We start from the raw sequence: 21,314 nt of genomic DNA, 5'->3' as shown, positions 1-21,314 counted from the left end.
TGTATTTTCCTTGTGCATTTTTTCTTAGGTCACTGCCTACTTTACCTCTACTCCCCTAATAAGAATCCCAGGAAGAGGAATCTAAAGTAGGGATAATCTAGCTATTCTCCTCATTGTATATGTGATGGCTGCCCTCCTTTTCTTCTCAGTTCTTTTCATTTTTATAAATACTCCTTGTTGAGATTATAGATTTCATAAGATTATCCAAAACATCTTGAAACTATCGTTTCAAATCTCTGGTTTTCATATAGTCTCAGGAATTAAATTAGGCATAAAAAACTGTTCTATTAATTCTACATCAAAGATATCAAAGAATCTTTAGAAATTCTATTTTTAAGAAATATAAACACCATCTTGTTTATCTTTTGTTCCCTTTGCTAAAGAGTCACCAAGTACAGGGGTTCATGAAGTAATAAATGATATAAAACCAAAAACAATGAAATTTTCTATACTTTATTAATATAGTTCTCTCCCAAAATCTGAAAAGAAAGCTGGAAATGTGAAGAAGTCAGTGATTTTATTAAAATTTCCACAATTATAAGGCCTATAAAGGACCTCATAAGCCATCTAATCCCACCCTTTAATTTGATAGAAGAGAGAAATGAAGTCCATGAAGACTAAATAATTTGCCCACAGTCAGCTACTTACTAAGTATGACTGATGTAAATTGAACCTTGGGCTTTTGACTACAGTCATGGTCCTTTCCACTGATTCATACCACCTCTGTAGTTTGTTATGGTACACTAAAGTGGTGTCGGACTCAAAGAGAAATAGATGCCCTGCAGCATGCTGACTTAGAAAAAATTATCTATGGTATATTGCATTTTTATTTCTTTTGTTAAATGTATCCCAATGATATTTTTATATGATTTGTACTTGGGAGTTTCACAGCCAAAAGTCAACAGACAACAGGTGTACTGTTGTTTCTTTTCCTCTACATTTGTCATCCAAAAGCCTCTATGGCCTTGGATGTTCTTGGAAGTTGTCATGGCTCCTTTGACCCGGAGATCCCAGTGCTGGGCAAATACCCCAAAATGTCAAAGGCAGATCCTGCACATACTAAAATCTGTCTACAGCATCACTTTTTGGAATAGCAAAAAATGGTGAACAAATCCATTGCTCAATGACTGTAGAATAGCTAAACAAATCATGGGCTAGGAATGTTGATGGCTTATTACTGCACTTTAAGAAGCAATGCATATAAAGAATACAGACAAGGTATATGAACTTATAAAATAGATCTGTGGAACCAGGAAAACAACATATACAATGGAAATTCAAAGAACAAAAAAAGTCAAATTTAACACCGTAATTCTAATAACTAAGCTTGATTCAGAGAAAGAAAAAGGATGCACTTGCCTTTCTTCTTTGCAAGGATCCAGATGCAGAATATGGCATATACTGTCAGAATTAGTTATATTTAAGTTTTGATGACATTTTCTTCTCTCTTCCACTCCTCTATTAAGGCTGTTGGAGATAAGTCACTTGCCAGGGTCATACAGCTAATGTTAGGTCTGAGGCCATATTTAAACTCAGGACCTCCTGATTCCAGGGCTAACTCTATCTGCTGGGTCACCTAGCTGCCCCTCACTTTTAATTTAAAAAAGAAAGAAAGAAAGAAAGAAAGATGACTCTGGGAGGGAAAGAGACAAGAAATACATTGGGAAATATAATTGATTTTAAAACAAAATATAGTAAATTCCTCTCCCTCCAAAAAATGATATGAAATGGTTGAAAAATTCATTATCTTGCATGCAGCCAATATGGTGGTAAGCCTTTGAACTATGTTGGATTAGTCCTTGGATAATACAATTTCTTACTTTCCAGCTTGGAAGGCCTTACTAGAGCTTATACTCTGTCTGAAAAGCCTTCAATAACACAGGATTACGAGACATTAGAGAAAGACCCTGAGTAGAATCCTTACACAAAGATACATATTTTAAAATGAACTTATCAAATTCTGTCCAAAGAGACTTAGAACTTCAGTTACTTGGCATCACTTCTGTAACTTAAAGACTGTTTCAAACCCAGAGAAATGAAACTGTGCATCATAATAGACAAGTTTGACTTTTAGTACATCACTTAAAAGGAAGAAAATCCCAACATTAAGCTGCCAACATAAATCTGACCTGGTGGTCAGAATTTTGTAATGTCTCAGGGATGTGTTCTTGAACCACAGTAGAATCCTCAAATCTTAGAAAAGATATATTGTTTTCTGACAAGAATGGAATAGGGAGGATGACTAAGTAGATAATGATAGCTTTCTTTATAAAAAATTAATACAAGCTTGAGGGGGGGAGTGTCCCTTAACATCTAAGAACTGTAAGGACAAGTCTGACTAAGGAAATGCTTGGGCTGCTTTAAAAAAAGAGGTAGCATTCCTAATTATTAAATTTAATTGAAACTTTCTCTAAAAACATCTTTTATTCGACCTCTTTTGTAATTTCTAGTCCTAATCTTCACTCATCAATCAAGCCTTCCTCTATCTTATGCAAATGAACAAGAGTACCAGAGCCCACATGTGTCCGCCCACACTCTGGTGACCACATTTACCACATCAACTGATTTGACCTCAACTCTTCTCTCCAGGGAAGCCCTTAGCTGCTGTTCTCTTGGGGAGTTTGGCAATGCTAATGGTCTGTCTATTCATATCTTTTTTAACCTTTATCTCCCTTCAACCTATTCCTTGACTGCCTTGCCTTGATAAGAAAAAATTCTTTTTCAGAGTACTTCAAATGAATTTCCCAACTTTTCTAGAACTTTTGTATTCTTTGTCAGAAGCTAAGAAAGAAAGTGCTAGCTATGACCAGCTTACTTCTAGACCCCTCATCTCCAAGGAAGATAATAGCAATGCAATACTCATACCAGTGGGGTAAACACTTCCTTCTGAAAAAGCTATTTGAAATTAAGACACATGACGCCTACAGAGCAACATTTTCTATCTCATTTCCATCTTTGTGCCTACTTAAAAAAAAAAAAAAGCTTAAAATTGATAATCTCACTGAAAGTTGTTATGCTAATGCCAAATTGCTATAGTATAAAGTGACTACCAATGTAAAATTTTACCTGATTTATTTTTTTTATCAGAAGTATCATCCAAAGTAGTTAAAACAGTGGAGATACTTTTTTGAAGATCATTACTACATCCACCAGAATCTTCATCATCAGAAGAAAATGAAGGTAAAGCTTCAAAGTTTTTCTTGAGTTCCTCAATTTTTCCAGATGGACTAAAGCCCCCGGCTTCAGATACTGCAGGTGAAGTAGATAAAGTCTTTGGGAGTTGGGTGTGACAAGGTGCACGAACAACCTGAGTCCCTGGCCGTCGAGTCCGATTTGGCATTCGTACAGCAGGAGCTGAAAACTGCTGTTTCGGTCCAGATTTCAGAAAGTCTAAAAAAGAGGCAATAAATCCCGTCTTCACTTCTGGCTGCTTCTCCTCAACTTCTCTGATCTTCTGTCTCATTTTTTCTTGATGCTGATAACCATCATGACAACATTCTGAATTAGAAGGAGAAAATGGCAAGCATGTGTCTGTGCCCCTGGAATTCTGACGTTTATTCTGTGGGGGCCACTTCACCTGTTTCTGGTTACTGTTATTGTCATCCTCTTTCATTAGCCCTTTTCCTGTAGCCCTTTTCTTCTGAAGGTTGAATTGGTCATCTTCTTCTGTCTTGACACTTGACATCTCCCCAGGTTGTGCCACAGCCACAAGAGGAAGTGAGATTTTATTCTGGGACCCTGTAGTACCATTGTCACTAGCCATACAAAATTCACTCTCTGAAACAGCACTTTCCCCACTTACACTTTTATTAGTAGTTACAAACTCTTGGTCTCTATTTTTCAACATACCATCAGCAGGGATTTCATTGTCTTCTTCAGATTCATTAGTGATACTAGAGGTTTTATTTACTGTATCAGAGCTTTGCTGCTGCTCCTCAATTGCTGAGGTGGTGACATTTTGATCAGGACTTTCAAGATGCTTTTGATCAAGGTTTATATTCTTTGAATGAATAATAGGTATGGATGAAAGGTTTATAGTAATTTGGCCTCCATTTAAGGAAATATTATTTAGATTTTCTGATTTCCCAACCATGGCTGTCAGGGAGTTGAAGTCTGGAGTCACATGCCTAATATCTGCTGATTGCTGAAAATGGGATTTGGGGTCATCACCATTCTCAACTGTTGGAAGTGTTTCACTTGAAGTTGACTTGGCAAAATCAGATGGTGTAACCCCACAAGCTGCAGCAGTAGCTGCTAAGATATCATCATTTGATAAAATGTTTCTCTCATCACTGAGAAGGATTGACTCTGGAAAACACACTGAACCAAGGGAAATAAACTGATTCTTTGAATGTTGATTTGGTTGATTAAAAATGCCTTTTGTTGCCAGATGTTGTAATGATTTAGAAGATTCTGAGAGATCCATTTTAATAACTTCAGAATTTTGAGGATGTAGCTGTTGCTGAGAATGTACACTACTGCTCTGAATAACAGGGCTGTCCATTTGAAGGAATGGATGCATAATTTGCTGAGAACTCTGAACAGGCTCTATCTGTGTCGATGCCTTTGCTTGGCCTAAGTTTGCCTGCAAAATTGACTGTTGAAAAATCTGCAAGTCATATCCAGACTCTAGAAGTGCCTGTGAAGTAGGCAAGGGTAGTTGATGTATTTGTCTTAAAGCATTAGTCTGAATTTGAACTTGTGGTGAAGGGTGAATGGCCTGATTATGTTGTTCTTGGACCTGTACTTCATGAACTTTAGGCAGAAGAGGATGCTGCTGATTTAATTCTTTTGTATTTGTTTGTGAAGTGTGCATTAAATTAGATGCTTTCTTAATATCATGGCTTGACACATTAGGCATTGGCCCAATTGATTGGGTAAGGTGTGTCATAGAGCTAACCATTCTTTCCTCCTTTTCTTGCTCTTGTAGAGCAACCCCAACAACCTGATCTTCAAGACAAGAATTACTTCTAATTACACTCTGAGAATATCTATCATCTGCCTTTGAAATTCTGAAGGCTGGATCTTGAGCATTAATTTCTCCATCAGGTAGCCTTTGGGTTGGTGATTCAAGAGATGTTGGCTGCTGTAATACTTGTAAATATTGCACTGGAAAATCATCTTCTTGCTTTGAGGATGTATACATAGTAGAATCAGATTTCCTTTTAGTGTAAGATTTTGCATCAGTGGAAGGTCTATTATTCTGCAAGGTTTGTGAATGAACTGGGGATGCAAAAGGGGTTGACTGGGGAGTTGGCAAAAATTTTTGTGACTGTGGTGACGATGATCCTTGGGTCTGAGCACTTTGAGAAGAATGCATAGAAATGTAATTCTGGGTTGAACTAGAAGCTGGTAAATTCTGAACTTGAGGTGAAGAAGAAAATGGAAGAGAAGATGATGCTAACGTTAGAGACTGACCTGAAGTGTAGTTTTCTGAAGGGCTACCAGCTGACAAAACTTGTGATTGAGATGAGAAACTAACTTGTGATTGACTGACAGTAGATAAACCCTGAGAGTGGCCAGAGGAATAGCTCTGAGGCTGGCTAACTGATGAAATATCTCTTGTAGGAGTAGAGTAGTTCTCATTTGTAACTGAAGATAAAACCTGCTGTTGATCAGAGGAATAAGTAATTGTCTGACTTTCTGAAGTTACTGTTTGAGATTGCGCAGAAAAAGTCAGTGTTTTATATAAGGGAGGCAACTTCTCAGCTTTACTGTGTGTGTAAACCTGTGAATGAACAATAGATGGCACATTATGTGACTGTGTGGAAGCATAATTTTGGGACTGGCTAACTGATAAAAGGCTGGGTAGCTGAGCTGTAGAATAAATCTGTGCTTGGCCTGATATCACAGAACTCTGGTTGTGTAAAGATTTGGAATAGCTTTGCTTTAGCACAGGAGGCATCACACTTTGAGGTTTGGGGGTCTTAGCTGACCTTGATGGTTGCTTTGTAGAACAGTTTTTTACTTTTGAAGTAGGAAGATAGCTGGGTGATGGAATTGTAGATGGGTAAGACTGAGCCATTCCTACCGAGACCTGGGAGGTCTTCTGTGGTGGTCCTCCATTGCTCACCTGAGTAGAATCTCCAATTGGGTTACAAGATAAAGATGGCTGCCTGGTTGTATCCTGAAACTCAGCTACACTTGCATTTGAAAAATAACTAGGTAAGGAATGCTGTGAACTTGTCAGTTGTGCCTGAATAGACTGAGTATTTGAAGGCCGCTGGTGGTGTTTAATAACACTACATTCTCTAAGAACTCTTTCAATGGATGTAGTAGAACCAGTAAAAACCGATGAGCTATAGGCTTGAGAAGCTTGCTGAGCTCCTCCGAGGGGTGAGGATAACAAGCTGAATTGAGGTTGTAAAAGATGGGGTGCGGACTCTTGAGCTGAACGATATGTAGATGACTGAGGCGGTACATTGGTACTTAGCACAGAACTGCCCAGGCGTTCAAATGACAAGGCAGTTGGAACAGTACCCTGTGAAGTCTTGATTTGTAGCAAAGGATCATGAGGATTTAAAATGCCATTTGAAGTATTGTTGAAAGTTGAATCTTGAAGTGTCAGAGGTGGGGTAGTAGTAAAGTTTCTATTGCTGAAAGTGTTGGGATGTTGATAAGTAGAAAGAGTGGATGTTGATGGAAACGTTCCAGTGGTTGGCAAAGCTCCAGTAACGAACAGCTCAGTTGCTGTTGAGGAATGCATACCTATGAGAAGGAAAAAAAAAAACACTATCAGAATATATAAAAAGATAGCACAACCGGGCAACTGGGTGGTGCAGTGGATAGCACTTTCATGATATTAAGAATCTACATATTCTCAAGAGATATTTTCTTCCTTTTTTGGGGAGGGCATTTTGCATTTCATGGGGAGGCAGTAAGAGTTAAGTGACTTGTCCAGGATCACACAATTAGTTAGTTAGTCTGAGGCCACATTTGAACTCAGGTCCTCTTGACTTCAGAGGTGGTGTTCTATCCACTGCACCACCTAGTTGTCCTCAAGACACATTTTCCATGACCCTGCTAGGACAAGCATTCCATCTAAAACATGTGATATGAGCCCTCAATTTTTCTTTAAAGACATTTAATGGAGAGAACTCACTGACTCAGGTGGAGCCCAATATACCTGAGGATAGTTTCATTCAGTCAACAAATCTCGGCATTAGAAGGGACTGCAGAAATCATTCTGATCCAATTTATTCCTGAACTATCTCCTTTTTAAAAAAAACTATTGGGAAGCTTTATCTTTATATTAAACCCAAATCTTTCTTTTTGCCAGCACAGCCCTACTAAGAACACTGGATTTGGAGTCAAAGAACCAGGGCTACTTCAGTCTGACTTTTCCATGACACAAGGTGAATCATTTAATCTCTTCAGGCCTCAGTTTCTCCAACTTTAACACGAGTTCGTTTTAGTGTAAATGAACTCTCAGCAATCCTTCCACTTCTGCACTGATGATCCAGAGCAAACCTCGTCACCTTTTCACATGACAGCCCTACTGTCCCACCACCCCCTTACGCCTTTTTTCCAGACTAAACACCCCCAACTTGGCAAACTTTCTCTCCTACAGCCCCCTTTTCTACTGCCCCCTCATCAGCACCTTGATGTGCAGTACTAGAACCGGTGACAACTCTCTAGCTGAGGGCAAAGCAAAGGATGAATGCGAGCATTCTGCCAGGATCTCGGTACCACCTGGGTCACCAAAGCCAGCCTGCTCACTCTAGAGCTGACACAAAGATGAAGGGACTTGCCCTAGGGGGTACAAGTAGTGAGCATGGCATAGCGGGCACCTGAACTCAGCAACTCTTGCCCCAAATTCAGTATTCTTTCCACACTATCACACTACCCTTCCCACAGATCATGGTCCTGGAAATTAATAAACCTCTCAGCAGTCTTAAAATTATTTTTTTTTTTTTGGAATACTGTATCACATGAAGATGAACATTGAACTTTATCTCTGATTTTGGGTCAGAGGACTGGGATCAAAGTCTAGCATTTGCTGTGCACTCCTATGTGAAGCTCAGTCACTTGCTTTTCGTGGCCTTGGTTTGTAAAAAGTGGCCCTCTACAAGTCCTTCCAGCACTAACTGTCACCTCATGGAAATCACATAACCTGAGAGAGTATCAGCAGTCTTACCGGCCAGTACTTTCAATGCCTTAAAATGTAGGTAGCTTATTTGGAGGAGCTATCTACCCTATTCTTTCTCTGATCTTTTTCATTGATATAGCTGCAAAAACTTCTATTGTCATGAAGAGCTTTCTCCAATCTCACTTAACATCTTCACTCTAGCTCCCCTGATACAATTTTTTTAATTTTATTTTTTCTTAGTTACATGTAAAGACAAATTTTAACATTTTGTCCCTAAGACTGTAATTTGATATGTTATGTACGTGCAATCCTATAAAACACATTTCCATATTAGTCATTTTATGAAAGAACATACACACCAGTAGAAAAACAACAAAAAATAAAAGAAATGAAAATAGTCTGCTTCTTTCTTCATTCACACTCCATCAGTTCTTTTTCTGGATATAAATAGCATTTTTCTTCATATAGTTGATCACTCTGCAATGTTGCTGTTATTGTGTATATTTTCCTAGTTCTGTTCACTTTAGTTTGCCTTGACTCATGTAAGTCTTTTTACGTTTTAGTGAAAGGTCTACTTGTCATTTCTTTATAGCAACAATAGTATTCCATTACATTCATAAACACACCAGTTCAATCATTCCCCAATTGATGGGCATCCCCTCAATTTCCAATTCTTTACCACTACAAGAAAAAAAAAACTGCCAATTTTTTTTTTTTGGGGGGGGGGTACAAGTAGATCCTTTTTCCTTTATTTTGATCTCTTTAGAATACAGACTTAGTAGTGGTATTTCTGGATCAAAAGACACTCAAAGGATAGGCACAGTTTGATTATCCTTTGAACAAAGTTCCAAATTGCTATTCAGAATGGTTAAATCAGTTCATAACTCCACCAATAGAACATTATTGTCCCAGTTTTCTTACATTCCTTCCAACATTTATCATTTTCTTTTTCTATCATATTGGCCTATCTGATAGCTATGAGGTGGTATCTCAATTATTTGAATTTACATTTCTCTAATCAATAGTGATTTAGAGCATTTTTAAAAACATGACTATAGATAGCTTTGATTTCTTCATCTGAAAACTGCCTGTTCATATCCTTTGACCATTTTATCTACTTGGAAATGATTTATATTCTTATGAATTTAACCTAGTTTTCTGAAAAATTGAGACCTTTATCATAGACATTTATTATAAAAATTGTTTCTTAGCTTTCCTTCTAATCTTGGTTGCATTGGTTTTGTTTGTGTAATACCTTTTTAATTTTAATAATCAAAACAATTCATTTTATATTTTATAATGCCACCTCTTACTGGTCATAAATTCTTCCCCTTTCCATAGATCAGTCAGGTAAACTATTCCATGTTTTCCTAATTTGCTTATGCTATCACTTTATATTTAAATCATGTATCCATTTTGCCCTTATCTTAGTATAAGGTATATAGTGTTTATGCCTTTTCTGTCTTCTGTCAAACAGTAAACATATATCTCAGAAGCTAGAGTCTTTGGGTTTATCAAACACTGGATTATTATGGTCATTTACTACTGTGTCTTGTGCACATAATTTTTTCACTATCCACCACTCTATTTCTTAGCTAGTTTTGATGTCAACTGCTACTTTTAATAGTTTGAGATCTAGTACAGAGCTTGAGTTACTAGTTTGCTGATAAATTTAAAAATTCAGTAAATATTACCTGTTTGCCACGACGGAGCCCTGAATTGTGGTAAAAGAGTAGTTCCTGAAGAAGTGGCTGGAGCAGTTCGGGATTCAATAGCAGATAGGAAATTCATCACTGAAGATTCTTTATTATTAGTGCCAGCATTGTTCATATTAGTATCAAATATTCCAGAAAGACCTACATGTTAAAATATATTACAAAAATTAAAAATACATATTGTTTCTACCCATATTTACAAAGCACATTTCTGAAGTTGACAACTTATTTGAAATAAAGAAAATTATTACTCAATACTGCTAAGTTAAAATTAAATTAAAATTTACTCTAAAAATTCTATAGTCTCAGGGCTTTGTGGTGTCCACCTGAATACTCGCTTAGTGGAAGTGGCTGAGGCTAATGGATCACCTGACCTTAGGAGTTTTGAACTACAGCAAAATTAAAGCCCGTCAGGTGTTCATTATTAAATCCCATACCAAGATGGTAAGCTCATAGCAGGCTACTTAGGAAGGAGTGAAATCTACCCCCATCAGACACTTAGCAGATCAAAACTTCTATGCTGATCAGGAGTGAGATCAGGCTTGGGAGCCTTGGGCAAGAGAGGGAAATCCAATCTCAAAAACAAAACTATAGTTTCATTTCTATAACTATTAAGTAAATTTTTAATCTAATAATTGTCTTTATTAATCCATCAGTATGATAGAAAGTTTTATCTCATTCTTTTATTTACTTGAGTTTCCTTTCAATAGGTCTCTCTTTTCATTCACATTCACAACTCAAAGTACAAAATCTGTAGGAGTTATGACAGACTTGACAACAGAAGTGTTACCAGTGGAATGATGTGTGACAGCATATCCAGGAAGCTGATGAGAGGTGCCATAATTCTGTCTGTGCAGAAGATCCGTTTCAGACTGTGATGAATGTCCTCCTCCATAGTTTAAACTAAAGAATAGCAAAAGTAGAGAATCAAGATAACATGTCCCATAGATAAAATTTAAGCCAAAAAAAGCTTTAAAATTAATTTGATTACCATTACTACCAACATAAATCAATAAAAGTTAAGTTAGTTTGATTACAATAAACACAGAATTTGTGATTTTCTTCCAGGGAAGGGAAATTTCTGGTAAGGACCTTCCTTACCAAACAAGGAGTTGCCTGACACATTCTAGAGTGGGACAATTTAAACTTAATCTTCCTTACTCCAAACCCAGGACTCTGCCCACTTTGGTACAATGAAAAAAATATTTCAATAAGACAGGGGTAAATATTTTTTTTAAAGTATGGTTTCTAAAAGTAATATTTCCCTCAAGAGCTATCTTACTTGAAAAGTCTGATAATAAAATAACATGTTTCTGACTTAGGCTAGATAAAAAATTGAAAACAAATACTCCTTAGGTTAAAAAAAAAAAAGAATTTTACCCAACTAAATCTATTTATTCAAATCTATCCATCCCAGTTAAATTATTTTTAAAATTATCTTACTAAGTTACAAAAAATAATAAAATTCTTAGGAAGAACAAAAAATCAGGAAAAAGAAACCAGGGGAAAAAGATGTAAAGGAAACAGATTCAGCAGGATGAGATCTTAAACTATATTACAAGATAAATTGAAATATAAAGGGGATAATTTCAATTATTAATTTTTTTATTATAGCTTTTTATTTACAAGTTATATGCATGGATAATTTTACAGCATTGACAATTGCCAAACCTTTTGTTCCAATTTTCCCCTTCCTTCCCCTGATGGCAGGTTGACCAATACATGTTAAATATGTTAAAGTATAAATTAAATACAATATAAGTACACATGTCCTAATAGTTATTTTGCTGTACAAAAAGAATTGGACTTTGAAATAGTGTACTATTATCCTGTGAAGGAAATCAAAAATGCAGGCGGACAAAAATATAGGGATTGGGAATTCTATGTAATGGTTCATAGTCATCTCCCAGAGTTCTTTCCCTGGGTGTAGCTGGTTCAATTCATTACTGCTCTATTGGAACTGATTTGGTTCATCTCATTGCTAGAGATGGCCATGTCCATCTGAATTGATCATCATATAGTATTGTTGTTGAAGTATATAATGATCTCCTGGTTCTGCTCATTTCCCTCAGCATCAGTTCCTGTAAGTCTCTCTAGGCCTTTCTGAAATCATCCTGCTGGTCATTTCTTACCGAACAATAATATTCCATAATATTCATATACCACAATTCATTCAGCCATTCTCCCAATGGCATCCACTCAGTTTCCAGTTTCTGGCCACTACAAAGAGAACTGCCACAAACATTCATGCACATACAAGTCCCTTTCCCATCTTTAAGATCTCTTTGGGATATAAGCCCAGTTAGTAGCACTGCTGGATCAAAGGGTATGCACAGTTTGATAACTTTTTGAGCATAGTTCCAAATTGCTCTCCAGAATGGCTGGATGTGTTCACAATTCCACCAACAATGTATCAGTGTCCCTGTTTTCCCCCATCCCCTTCAACATTCCGCATTATCTTTCCTGTCATTCTAGCCAATCTGACAGGTGTGTAGTGGTATCTCAGAGTTGTCTTAATTTGCATTTCTCTGATTAATAATGATTTGTAGCATATTTTCATATGCCTATAAATAATTTCAATTTCTTTGTCTGAGAATTGTCTGTTCATATCCTTTGACCATTTATCAATTGGAGAATGGCTTGATTTCTTATAAATTAGAGTCAGTTCTCTATATATTTTGGAAATGAGGCCTTTATCAGAACCTTTGACTGTAAAAATGTTTTCCTAGTTTACTGCTTCCTTTCTAATCTTATCTGCATTAGTTTTGTTTGTACATAAACTTTTCAATTTGATGATCAAAATTTTCTATTTTATGATCAGTAATGATCTCTAGTTCTTCTTTGGTCACAAATTTCTTCCTCTTCCACCAGTCTGAGAGGTAAACTACTCTATACTCTTCCAATTTATTTATAATCTCATTCTTTATGCCTAGGTCATGAACCCATTTTGACCTTATCTTGGTGTACGGTGTTAAGTGTGGGTCCATGCTTAGTTTCTGCCATACTAATTTCCAATTTTCCCAGAAATTTTTGTCAAATAGTGAGTTCTTATCCCCAAAACTGGGGTCTTTGGGTTTGTCAAACACTAGATTATTAGTTATTGGTTGTTTTGTCCTTTGAACCTAACCTATTCCATTGATCAACTAATCTATTTCTTAGCCAATACCAGATGGTTTTGCTAACTGCTGCTTTATAATACAATTTTAGATTTGGTACAGCTAGGCCACCTTCATTTGATTTTTTTTCATTAATTCCCTTGATAATTTCAATTATTTTAAGTTAAAATTTTCTTTTATTTACACAACTTATGTAGCCAAGAATAGAGGCAACATTGAGAATCAGGAGAAAACTTTCATAAAGATATCTCAGAATGTGATTGGGTTGAAATATTGCTATGGTGTAGGAAATGATGAGCTAGTTGATTTAGAAAAACATGGAAAGCCTTACTAAAGAAGGAAGATACTATCCAATTTTTGAGAAACAGATGACAGGCAGAAATAAGCATAGTATAGCTTTTTATATATATAGCACTAAGTATTCACATGTATGTTTATAGATGGGGGGGGAGATATGGAGAGATAAACAGTGCAAAATAGAGAACAATGAAAACTAATAAGGAAGCAAAGCGAATGCTTTGAAAACAATGTGTAGTATTTACTATATAGGTATTCTTGAAAAGGAAATTTATTGTTTTATATGGAATCCTTTCAGGTTTTATAGTGTACAGGGCAATGTTTTCTTCCCCCCTCTTTTCTCATTTTGTAAATAATAAGAATTATCCAAAAATCCCTAAAAAACAAATACCACCTTTACAGTCTCAAACCAATGTTTAAGCAATAAAATGATTTTCATTTGTGTATGTATATACATATATACACACACACATATATGAAACATATAATTTTATACTTTTCTCTTCACTTTCATTTTTCTATTCCTGCCATTTCAGTTACATTAATTAGTGCTTGTATCAGGTAGTGTGTGAGGTTCTGAGAGTACAAAGATAAGAATGCACTCAAATACTCTTAAGGAGAGTCTATGAAATCTTATATTCATAAATGAAAAAAAAAATTTCAAGATTTCTTACAAACTCTTCTTTGAACTGCTAGAGCCCCCAGAAATCATCTTCTTTTTCTGATATGCAATCATTGTTTAGTGTTAAAATAAGCACATGTTAAGTTCCTTAAAGGAAGCAATCGATTCTCTATTTTTTTATGCCTAAGGCCTGGCAAAACTGCTTGGCACACAAGTGCAATAAAAACTTATTAATGGACTGAACTGAGAAATGTTTTTGGTATTTATTTGAATATAGATATTGGCATCAGAATTCCCTAAACTTGAAGAAAAATAAATCAAAAAGCATTTACTGTGATCCTGGTACTGTATTAAGTACTAAGAACAGAAAGAAAGATAAATAATGCCTGTCTTCAGAGAGCTTCTATTCTAACAGAGTGACAACATATGAGTAACTAGTTCCACAAGAAAGAGAGGGCAAAATGAAGGAAATATTAGAAGAGAAGGTGCCAAAAGTCTAGAGGATCAGGAAAACCTCTGTAGAAGGTGAAATGAGATCTGTCCTGAGACCAAACATAGTAGCCAAGGAAGAGGAAGCAATATAGTCCAAATTCCCTTTAAATCGCTCTCTAAAAACATGGAAAACAAAACAAACCAAGTCTTGATAAAAGGTAATGCAAGGAAAATTCAATCCTTTTCCAAATCAGGAGAAGAGAGATCCTGGGATGCCAGGCCCAGGATCTCATTGCTCAAACCCAAACTTAGGACAGGAATTTGCAAAAAGAGCAGTGATTAAACAGCTTTGGATGCAATGAAAGCTTACAAGTATGACTAGGAGTAGCACCTAAGCTCGTTTACCCATAAATGTCTTTAATTACGAACTTTGATATTCTCTGGTTAGACCATAATTTCTTTTTATTTAATCTTTTTCTATAACTAAACATACAAAAACTATGCTAATTTCTCACTGTGTATTTCTTTATTTATGGCATTTATTTATTTGTTTTTTTTAAACATTCTTTTTTTTAATTTTTGAGTTCTGAATTCTCTCTTCTTTTATCCACCGAGAAAACAAGCAACGGGATATCAATTACACAATCATGAAATACATTTCCATAGCAATCATATTTTTTTAAAAAGCAAGAAAAATAAAGGGAGAAAATTATACTTCAATTTGCACTCAAAAGTTTCTCTCTGGAGGTAGATAGCATTTTTTCCATCATGAGTTCTTTGAAATTATCTTGGATCATTGATCAGAATAGCCAAGTGTTTCACTATTAATCATCACTACATCATTTCACTTTGTATCAGTTCATATAAATGTTTTCCTAATCCTCACCTCCCTCCCTCCCCACCCCATCATTTCTTATAGTAAAATAATACTCTATCACTGTCATATGCCATTCAAGGTCTCTTGCGGGGAAAAATCATTAAGGAAAACAGATTTCTTAGATCCAGGGGCAAACAGAAAATAGAAAGAATCTACTGGTAATTTCCTGAAAGAAACCATCCCACCCTCTCCAGCCCCTCCCTAAAGAAAATGCGAAGCTTCCAGGACAAAGGAAAAAAAGCATTGCAAGCAACTGGAATGAAAGAATTCAAATGTTAAATGGCCATTGTCAGGATCACACAAGATTTAGCAGCTAACAGCTATAAAGGAATAGAACTTGGAACATGATACTCTGAAAAGCAAAAGATACAGGTTTTAAGACAAAGACTAATTTATTCAATAAAACTGGAGAAAACAGAACTTTAATGGAAGCCAGAACTTACATTCTTGGTGAAAAGAACAAAGCTAAACAGAGACTGAAATACAAACAGTAGAATCAGAAGGGACTAAAAAACGACGAAACACATTCTAATGGGGAAAATAAGTGTCTCAAAAACCTATTAACAAGAGTCACAGAGGGAATCAAATAAGACAAAGGGCCTTGCAGTGATTTTGCACATTTTGGTGACTTTTTTTTTTTTTTTTTTAAAGCATTGGAAGGGGGAAAGGAATACAATGGAAGGGGAGGGAGGAAGGGAAAGGATGAGTGTAAGATAATATCTCATATAATCAGAACATTTAAGTAGAAAATAAATAGTACAAAGAAGGAAGAAGGGCTACAAAGGAGTAACACAAATTTTACCTTTACTGAATTGCTCAAAGAAGGAAGTATTCACATAGAGTTGAGAGCAAAAATAGAGAGGGAGGAAGAGAGAATAAGGAAAATAAATTCAGGGAGGAGTTAGTCATAAAAGCAAAACAAAACCATGGATGGTAGATTCTGAAGTGGGGCTTAAAAAAAAAAGCATAAGAAACTATGATTGTACTCTTAAACAAGCAAGGGGGAAAAAAAAGAGGGATAGGGGAACAGAACCAGATTAAAGTTTTGGACAAAACCAAAGCAGCTAATCAGATCTGTCCTGAAACCAAACATAGTAGTCAAGGAAGAGGAAGTAATATAGTCCAAATTCCCTTTAAATCGCTCTCTAAAGACATGGAAAAACAAGGGAAGCAAGTTAACTTGGGAGAGGGGAGGAAGAAAAGAAGAGAGGGGGGAATCTTTACAGCAAATTTCTCTGATAAAGGTCTCATTTACAAGAGATATAGGGAATGGATTCAAATTTACAATAAGAGCTATTTCCCAATCAATAATGGGTCAAGAGATGCCAGCAGGAAGTTTTCAGAGGGAAAAATGAAAGCAAAGAAGAGCTTTGGTACAAATCACTAAAAATTAGAGAAATGCAAATTAAAGCAATTCAGAGGTTCCATCTCACACCCATCCTAATGGCAAAATTAACCAAAAACCAAAACTATCTACCCAACCAAAAAAGACAAATATTGGAGGGGAAAACAAGTACAACTGTAGGCTGTGAATTGATCCAGTCATGTAGGAAAGTAATCATAACTATGACCCTCAAATTACTAAACTTGGTGTAACTATTGACCCAACAATACCACTATTAGATCTATTACATATAAGATCAAAGAAAGAAAGAAAAAAAAGATCTCTTTTGCAAAAATGAAGAATATGAAAAATTATTTACAGCAGATCCTTTCGTAGTGAAAAAGAACTGGAAACTAAGAAGGTAGCCAACTAGTTGAATAATGGATAAACTAAATTATGATATATGAATGTAACAGAATACTACTGTGCCATAAGAAAAGAAGGAAACAGCCTTGATTTTTTTTTTTTTCCCACCAAATAGGCAAGGTCGTTAGAAGGCAATTTGGAGGAGGGTTGTAGTGAGAAGTTGGAGACATGAGAACTTTACTGAGAACCCAGCTGAGATAAGATGACAAATTTGTAATGAATCAAGTCAGCACAGCTTCATAATTTCCTTCAACAAGGCAAAATGGATGAAAGGACAAGAAAATAAGGAATCTTAGTGTCAAGGATAGTGCAGAGTTAAACTGATTCACCAGAAGGGAATAGTGTCATCAATGAAGGGATAATGATCTGAGAAAGGCTTGAGGATTAGAGCCAAGAGAGGTTGTGGTGAAGTCAGAAGAACAAAGCTAGAGAGATCATGAGGCATAAAGATTAATAAAATTATGACCAGATAAAAGAATTTCAGAATTCATGAGCATGAAATATTGTGACAGTTGAAGCTGAAGCCCATAAGACAATGGTAAGATTTGGGGCAGAAATCCTCATTAAATAAAGAAAATGGATTGGCTTAATATATAATGGCCACCAGAATGTGAATTGGATGATAAAAATGTATAATATGAAATCTAAAGGAGAAATTGCTAAATAAAAATGGAGGTAAAGTCAAGAAGTGACAATGGGATAAACAATCTGTAATGGATGTGGGGAGGGGCCTTGGGTTCAAATGGATGAGATTAAAGAGAGCAGATAGCTTGGGGTAAGAATTGGAATTTCCGAAGGAAAAACTATCTTTCTGTAAGGGATGAAAGCTTTCTTCACAGCTTTCCCAAAAAGAAGAAAAAAAAGAGAGAGAAAATAACAAAGAAAAGACCAGTTACTGGCAGTCCAAGGAACTATCTGAGGGGCGGCTAGCTTGCGCAGTAGTTAGAGCACCAGCCCTGAAGTCAGGAGGACCAGAGTTCAAATCTGTCTTAGACACTTAACAATGCCTGGCTGTGTGACCCTGGGCAAGTCATTAACCCCAATTGCCCCGGGGGAGGGGGGGGGGAAATTCTATCTGAAAAGAGAGAAAAAGTGATACTCAAATACGGAAATGGGAGAACCACCACAGAATTAAGTGGTTAAAGAGAGCCTCAGGTTAAAAATAAAGATAAGGGAAAATCCCTAAAAGTTCTCCCCTTCAGAGAACAGAGTTCAGCTTGAATATAGAGGTAGGGAGAGAGAGGAGAAGCAAAAATCATTACTTCACTCTAGGCAAGTCTGGAGCTGGTAACTAGTTGAAAGAATGAAGAATCTGGTAGTTCAATCACTGGTCTGCATGGAATTCTTAGCTACTTAATTGAAAAGTTGATCTTATCCTTTAGAATAAAAAAAATCTTTCCAAAAAATGAGGTCCTATCTGGTATCAGCTTCTTATAGGAAGAAGAAGACCTTAGAGGTGGTACAAACTTTTATTTTGCTATATAGAGGAAGAACACAGCTGCCCAAGATCTCACAACATCGTGAACATTTACACTGTGATCACACTCCGATTCCAGATATACTGAGTTTTCTACTATGGTTAATAAGCATGGCTCAATTCTATTTTAGAGAAACTGGTGAAATGTCAAGATCTAACTGTAATAGACCATAGTAATAAATTTCCTAAAAAGACTAGGGAAACCTTACAATTCCAAAGATTTTGATTTCCATTTTGATCAAAATTGGTAGTATACCACCTATAGACTTTATAAATAGGTATAGTATAGAAAAGATTTAAATTTAACCTTAATTTTTATTAAATTTTCACTTATATCTGAGGGGACATAAAAAAATGAGCCTTTTACCTTGATATGCTGTTAAAATAAATGAAAATCTTGCACAGAATAAAACCAATTTGTTAACATTTGTTTTATTAGCATGATAAATTAAATAAAAGCATATTTCATTTGCTGCCAGATTCTTATCTGAAATAAACCACAAAGATCACATCTTAGATTGTAAAATCATCTACCATATTTACATAGATGACCATCAACAACAGAAATGGGGAGCTATTTCTCTGAAATATTTTGGATACCACTGCAAATTCTAAATCAATTTGCATAATTATACATATCTTAGGTGCTTAATTATGTTTTACTATCTAAGTATTTGTCTTACTGCTATAAACATTTAGTCATTTACTCTATCATTTCTATCATGAAGGTAAGAATTACTATTGTCAGAAGGGAATTAAATTAGGTGAAACACATTTATTCAGCCCTTTTGAGTTTATAAAGCATTTGTCCAACAACACCCAAATGAAGAAACTCAAGCTGGAAGCAAATTATTTTAGAACACATACCTCTGGACACCTACACACCTCTATATAAAAATGACAGAGGCAGGATTTTAAACCTGGTCTCTCCTGACTCCCAAGGATCATCTCAGTGTCTTAATATACCAGTGAAAGATATATGCCTCAAGCTCATTTTGGTAAAAGGTCCTACAAAATGTATCTATTATGGAAAAATGAACCTTCTAGAGTGGGCAATAACATAAATAAGGGGAAATTTCAGAGAGAGAGAGAGAGAGAGACAGAGAGAGAGAGAGAGAGAGAGAGAGAGAAATTCAGTGAATTAGTTTTAAAATATGAGAATATAAATCTGAGTGCTTTCAATTTCAACGGTAAGAAACAGGTGAAAATTCATAGAGTTTAGAAGCTGTATTTTAAAAATTCACTTTGTGTATGTCTATGTATGCATAACTGAGATTACCTGTAGATGAAAACAGTACCCCAAAACAAAAGAACACAGAACAAAAAAATAAGAACACAGACTCTTTGCTTTCAGTAAATACTTTGTTATTCTGCCAAGCGCTTTCATATGCAACAACCCCTTTCTAAAAAGGCCCACAAACTTATGTTAGTATCAGAAAAGGTGGGGGAACAAATAGAAATACATAATATAATTAAGGGGCATGGGAAAAGAAAGGGAGATTGGTTCTAAAGACAAAAACAAGTTGTATTAAATAAATCAAATAATGTATGAATACCAGTATCGATTAACTTGCTAAGGAAATACTGACATAGGGAAAAACATACCATATACAGTCAACTCATCTATTTATTTAAAATGAAATAAAAATTAGCATTAAAAAAAAAAGGCATAAAGGAGGGGGAAGATGCACTGAGTTCTGAAGAAGCCTTTCTCCTACTTCTCTGGTCACTACCTAGTTGACAGCCACTAAAAAAGCTATAATATTCCAACTCAATTCTACAAAAGCTCAGGGTTCACTTTTATTGGGACAAGTACAAATGTGGCAATCAAGATAATTTTTTCTTTCTTTCTAATGGTTTCAAATTTGGTGACAAAATTTGAATATGGAAATTTTCTCAGCTAAAACAAAATGCAATGACAGTTTGGGGCTGATAATGTCACTCAAGACAATCTAGTACAAACCCAAATGAAGTAAGAATCCCTGCCATCACTTGGGTCCCTTTCCCTCCTTTAAGATCAATTTGGGATACAGGCCCAGTAGAAATACTCTGGATAAATGGGTATGCACAGTTTGATAACCCTTTGGGCATAGTTCCATATTGTTCTCCAGAATAATTGGATCAGTTCACAACTCTACCAACAATATATTATTGTCCCAGTTTTCCCACATCCCCTCCAATATTCATCATTATCTTTTCCTGTCATCTAAGAAAATCTGAGGGGTTTGTAATGGTACCTTAAAGAGTTTTCTTAATTTGCATTTCTCTGATCAATAATGAGTGAATTTTTCATATGACTAGAAATAAGACTTCATCTAAAAATTATCTGTTCATATCCTTTGACCATTTATCAATTGGAGAATGGCTTGAATCCTTATAAATTTGAGTCAATCATATATTTTAGAAATGAGGCTTTTATCAGAATTCTTAGATGCAAATTCCTCCCTTCCCCCCCCCCCCAATTTAATGCTTCACTTTCAATCTTGTCTGCATTGGTTTTGTTTGTACGTACAAAAACTTTTTAACTTAATATAATTAAAATTATCCATTTTGCATTCTAGTTCTTCTTTGGCCACAAATTTTTTTCTTTTCCACAGATCTGAGAGGTAGACTATCCTTTGTTCTTTTAATCTGCTTATAATATCACACTTTATATCTAAATCTTGAACCCATTCTGACTTTATCTTGGTATAGGGTGTGAGATGCTGGTTTATGTCATATTGTTTTCCAGTTTTCTCAGCAATTTTTGTCAAATAGTGAGTTCTTATCCCAGAAGCTAGGGTCTTTGGGTTTCTCAAACACTAGATTACTATAGTCATTGATTATTGTGTCTTGTGAACCTAATCTATTTCACTGATCAACTACTCTTATTTCTTAGCCAGTCCCAAATGGTTTTGATGACCGCTGCTTTATCATATAGTTTTGGGTCTGCTACAGCT

General features: G+C 35.7%; 1 protein-coding gene across 1 annotated transcript in view; it reads right to left on the bottom strand.

The window, feature by feature from the left end:
* The window catches only part of QSER1 (glutamine and serine rich 1), a 97,488-nt gene that overhangs the window by 29,954 nt on the left and 46,220 nt on the right, over positions 1-21,314 (bottom strand). Inside the window, exons 2-4 of the mRNA XM_051965784.1 lie at positions 10,595-10,707; positions 9,784-9,945; positions 3,067-6,708 (exon numbers count right to left, since the gene is read on the bottom strand). Coding sequence (XP_051821744.1) covers positions 3,067-6,708; positions 9,784-9,919 — 3,778 coding nt within the window. The 5' untranslated portion in view covers positions 9,920-9,945; positions 10,595-10,707. The remainder of the gene's footprint in view (positions 1-3,066; positions 6,709-9,783; positions 9,946-10,594; positions 10,708-21,314) is intronic.

This window comes from Antechinus flavipes, chromosome 6 (genome assembly GCF_016432865.1).
Source record: "Antechinus flavipes isolate AdamAnt ecotype Samford, QLD, Australia chromosome 6, AdamAnt_v2, whole genome shotgun sequence".
Classification (NCBI taxonomy): Eukaryota; Metazoa; Chordata; class Mammalia; order Dasyuromorphia; family Dasyuridae; genus Antechinus; species Antechinus flavipes.
The sequence above is the reverse complement of the archived record's forward strand: the minus strand, read 5'-3'. Positions and strand labels throughout refer to the sequence as shown.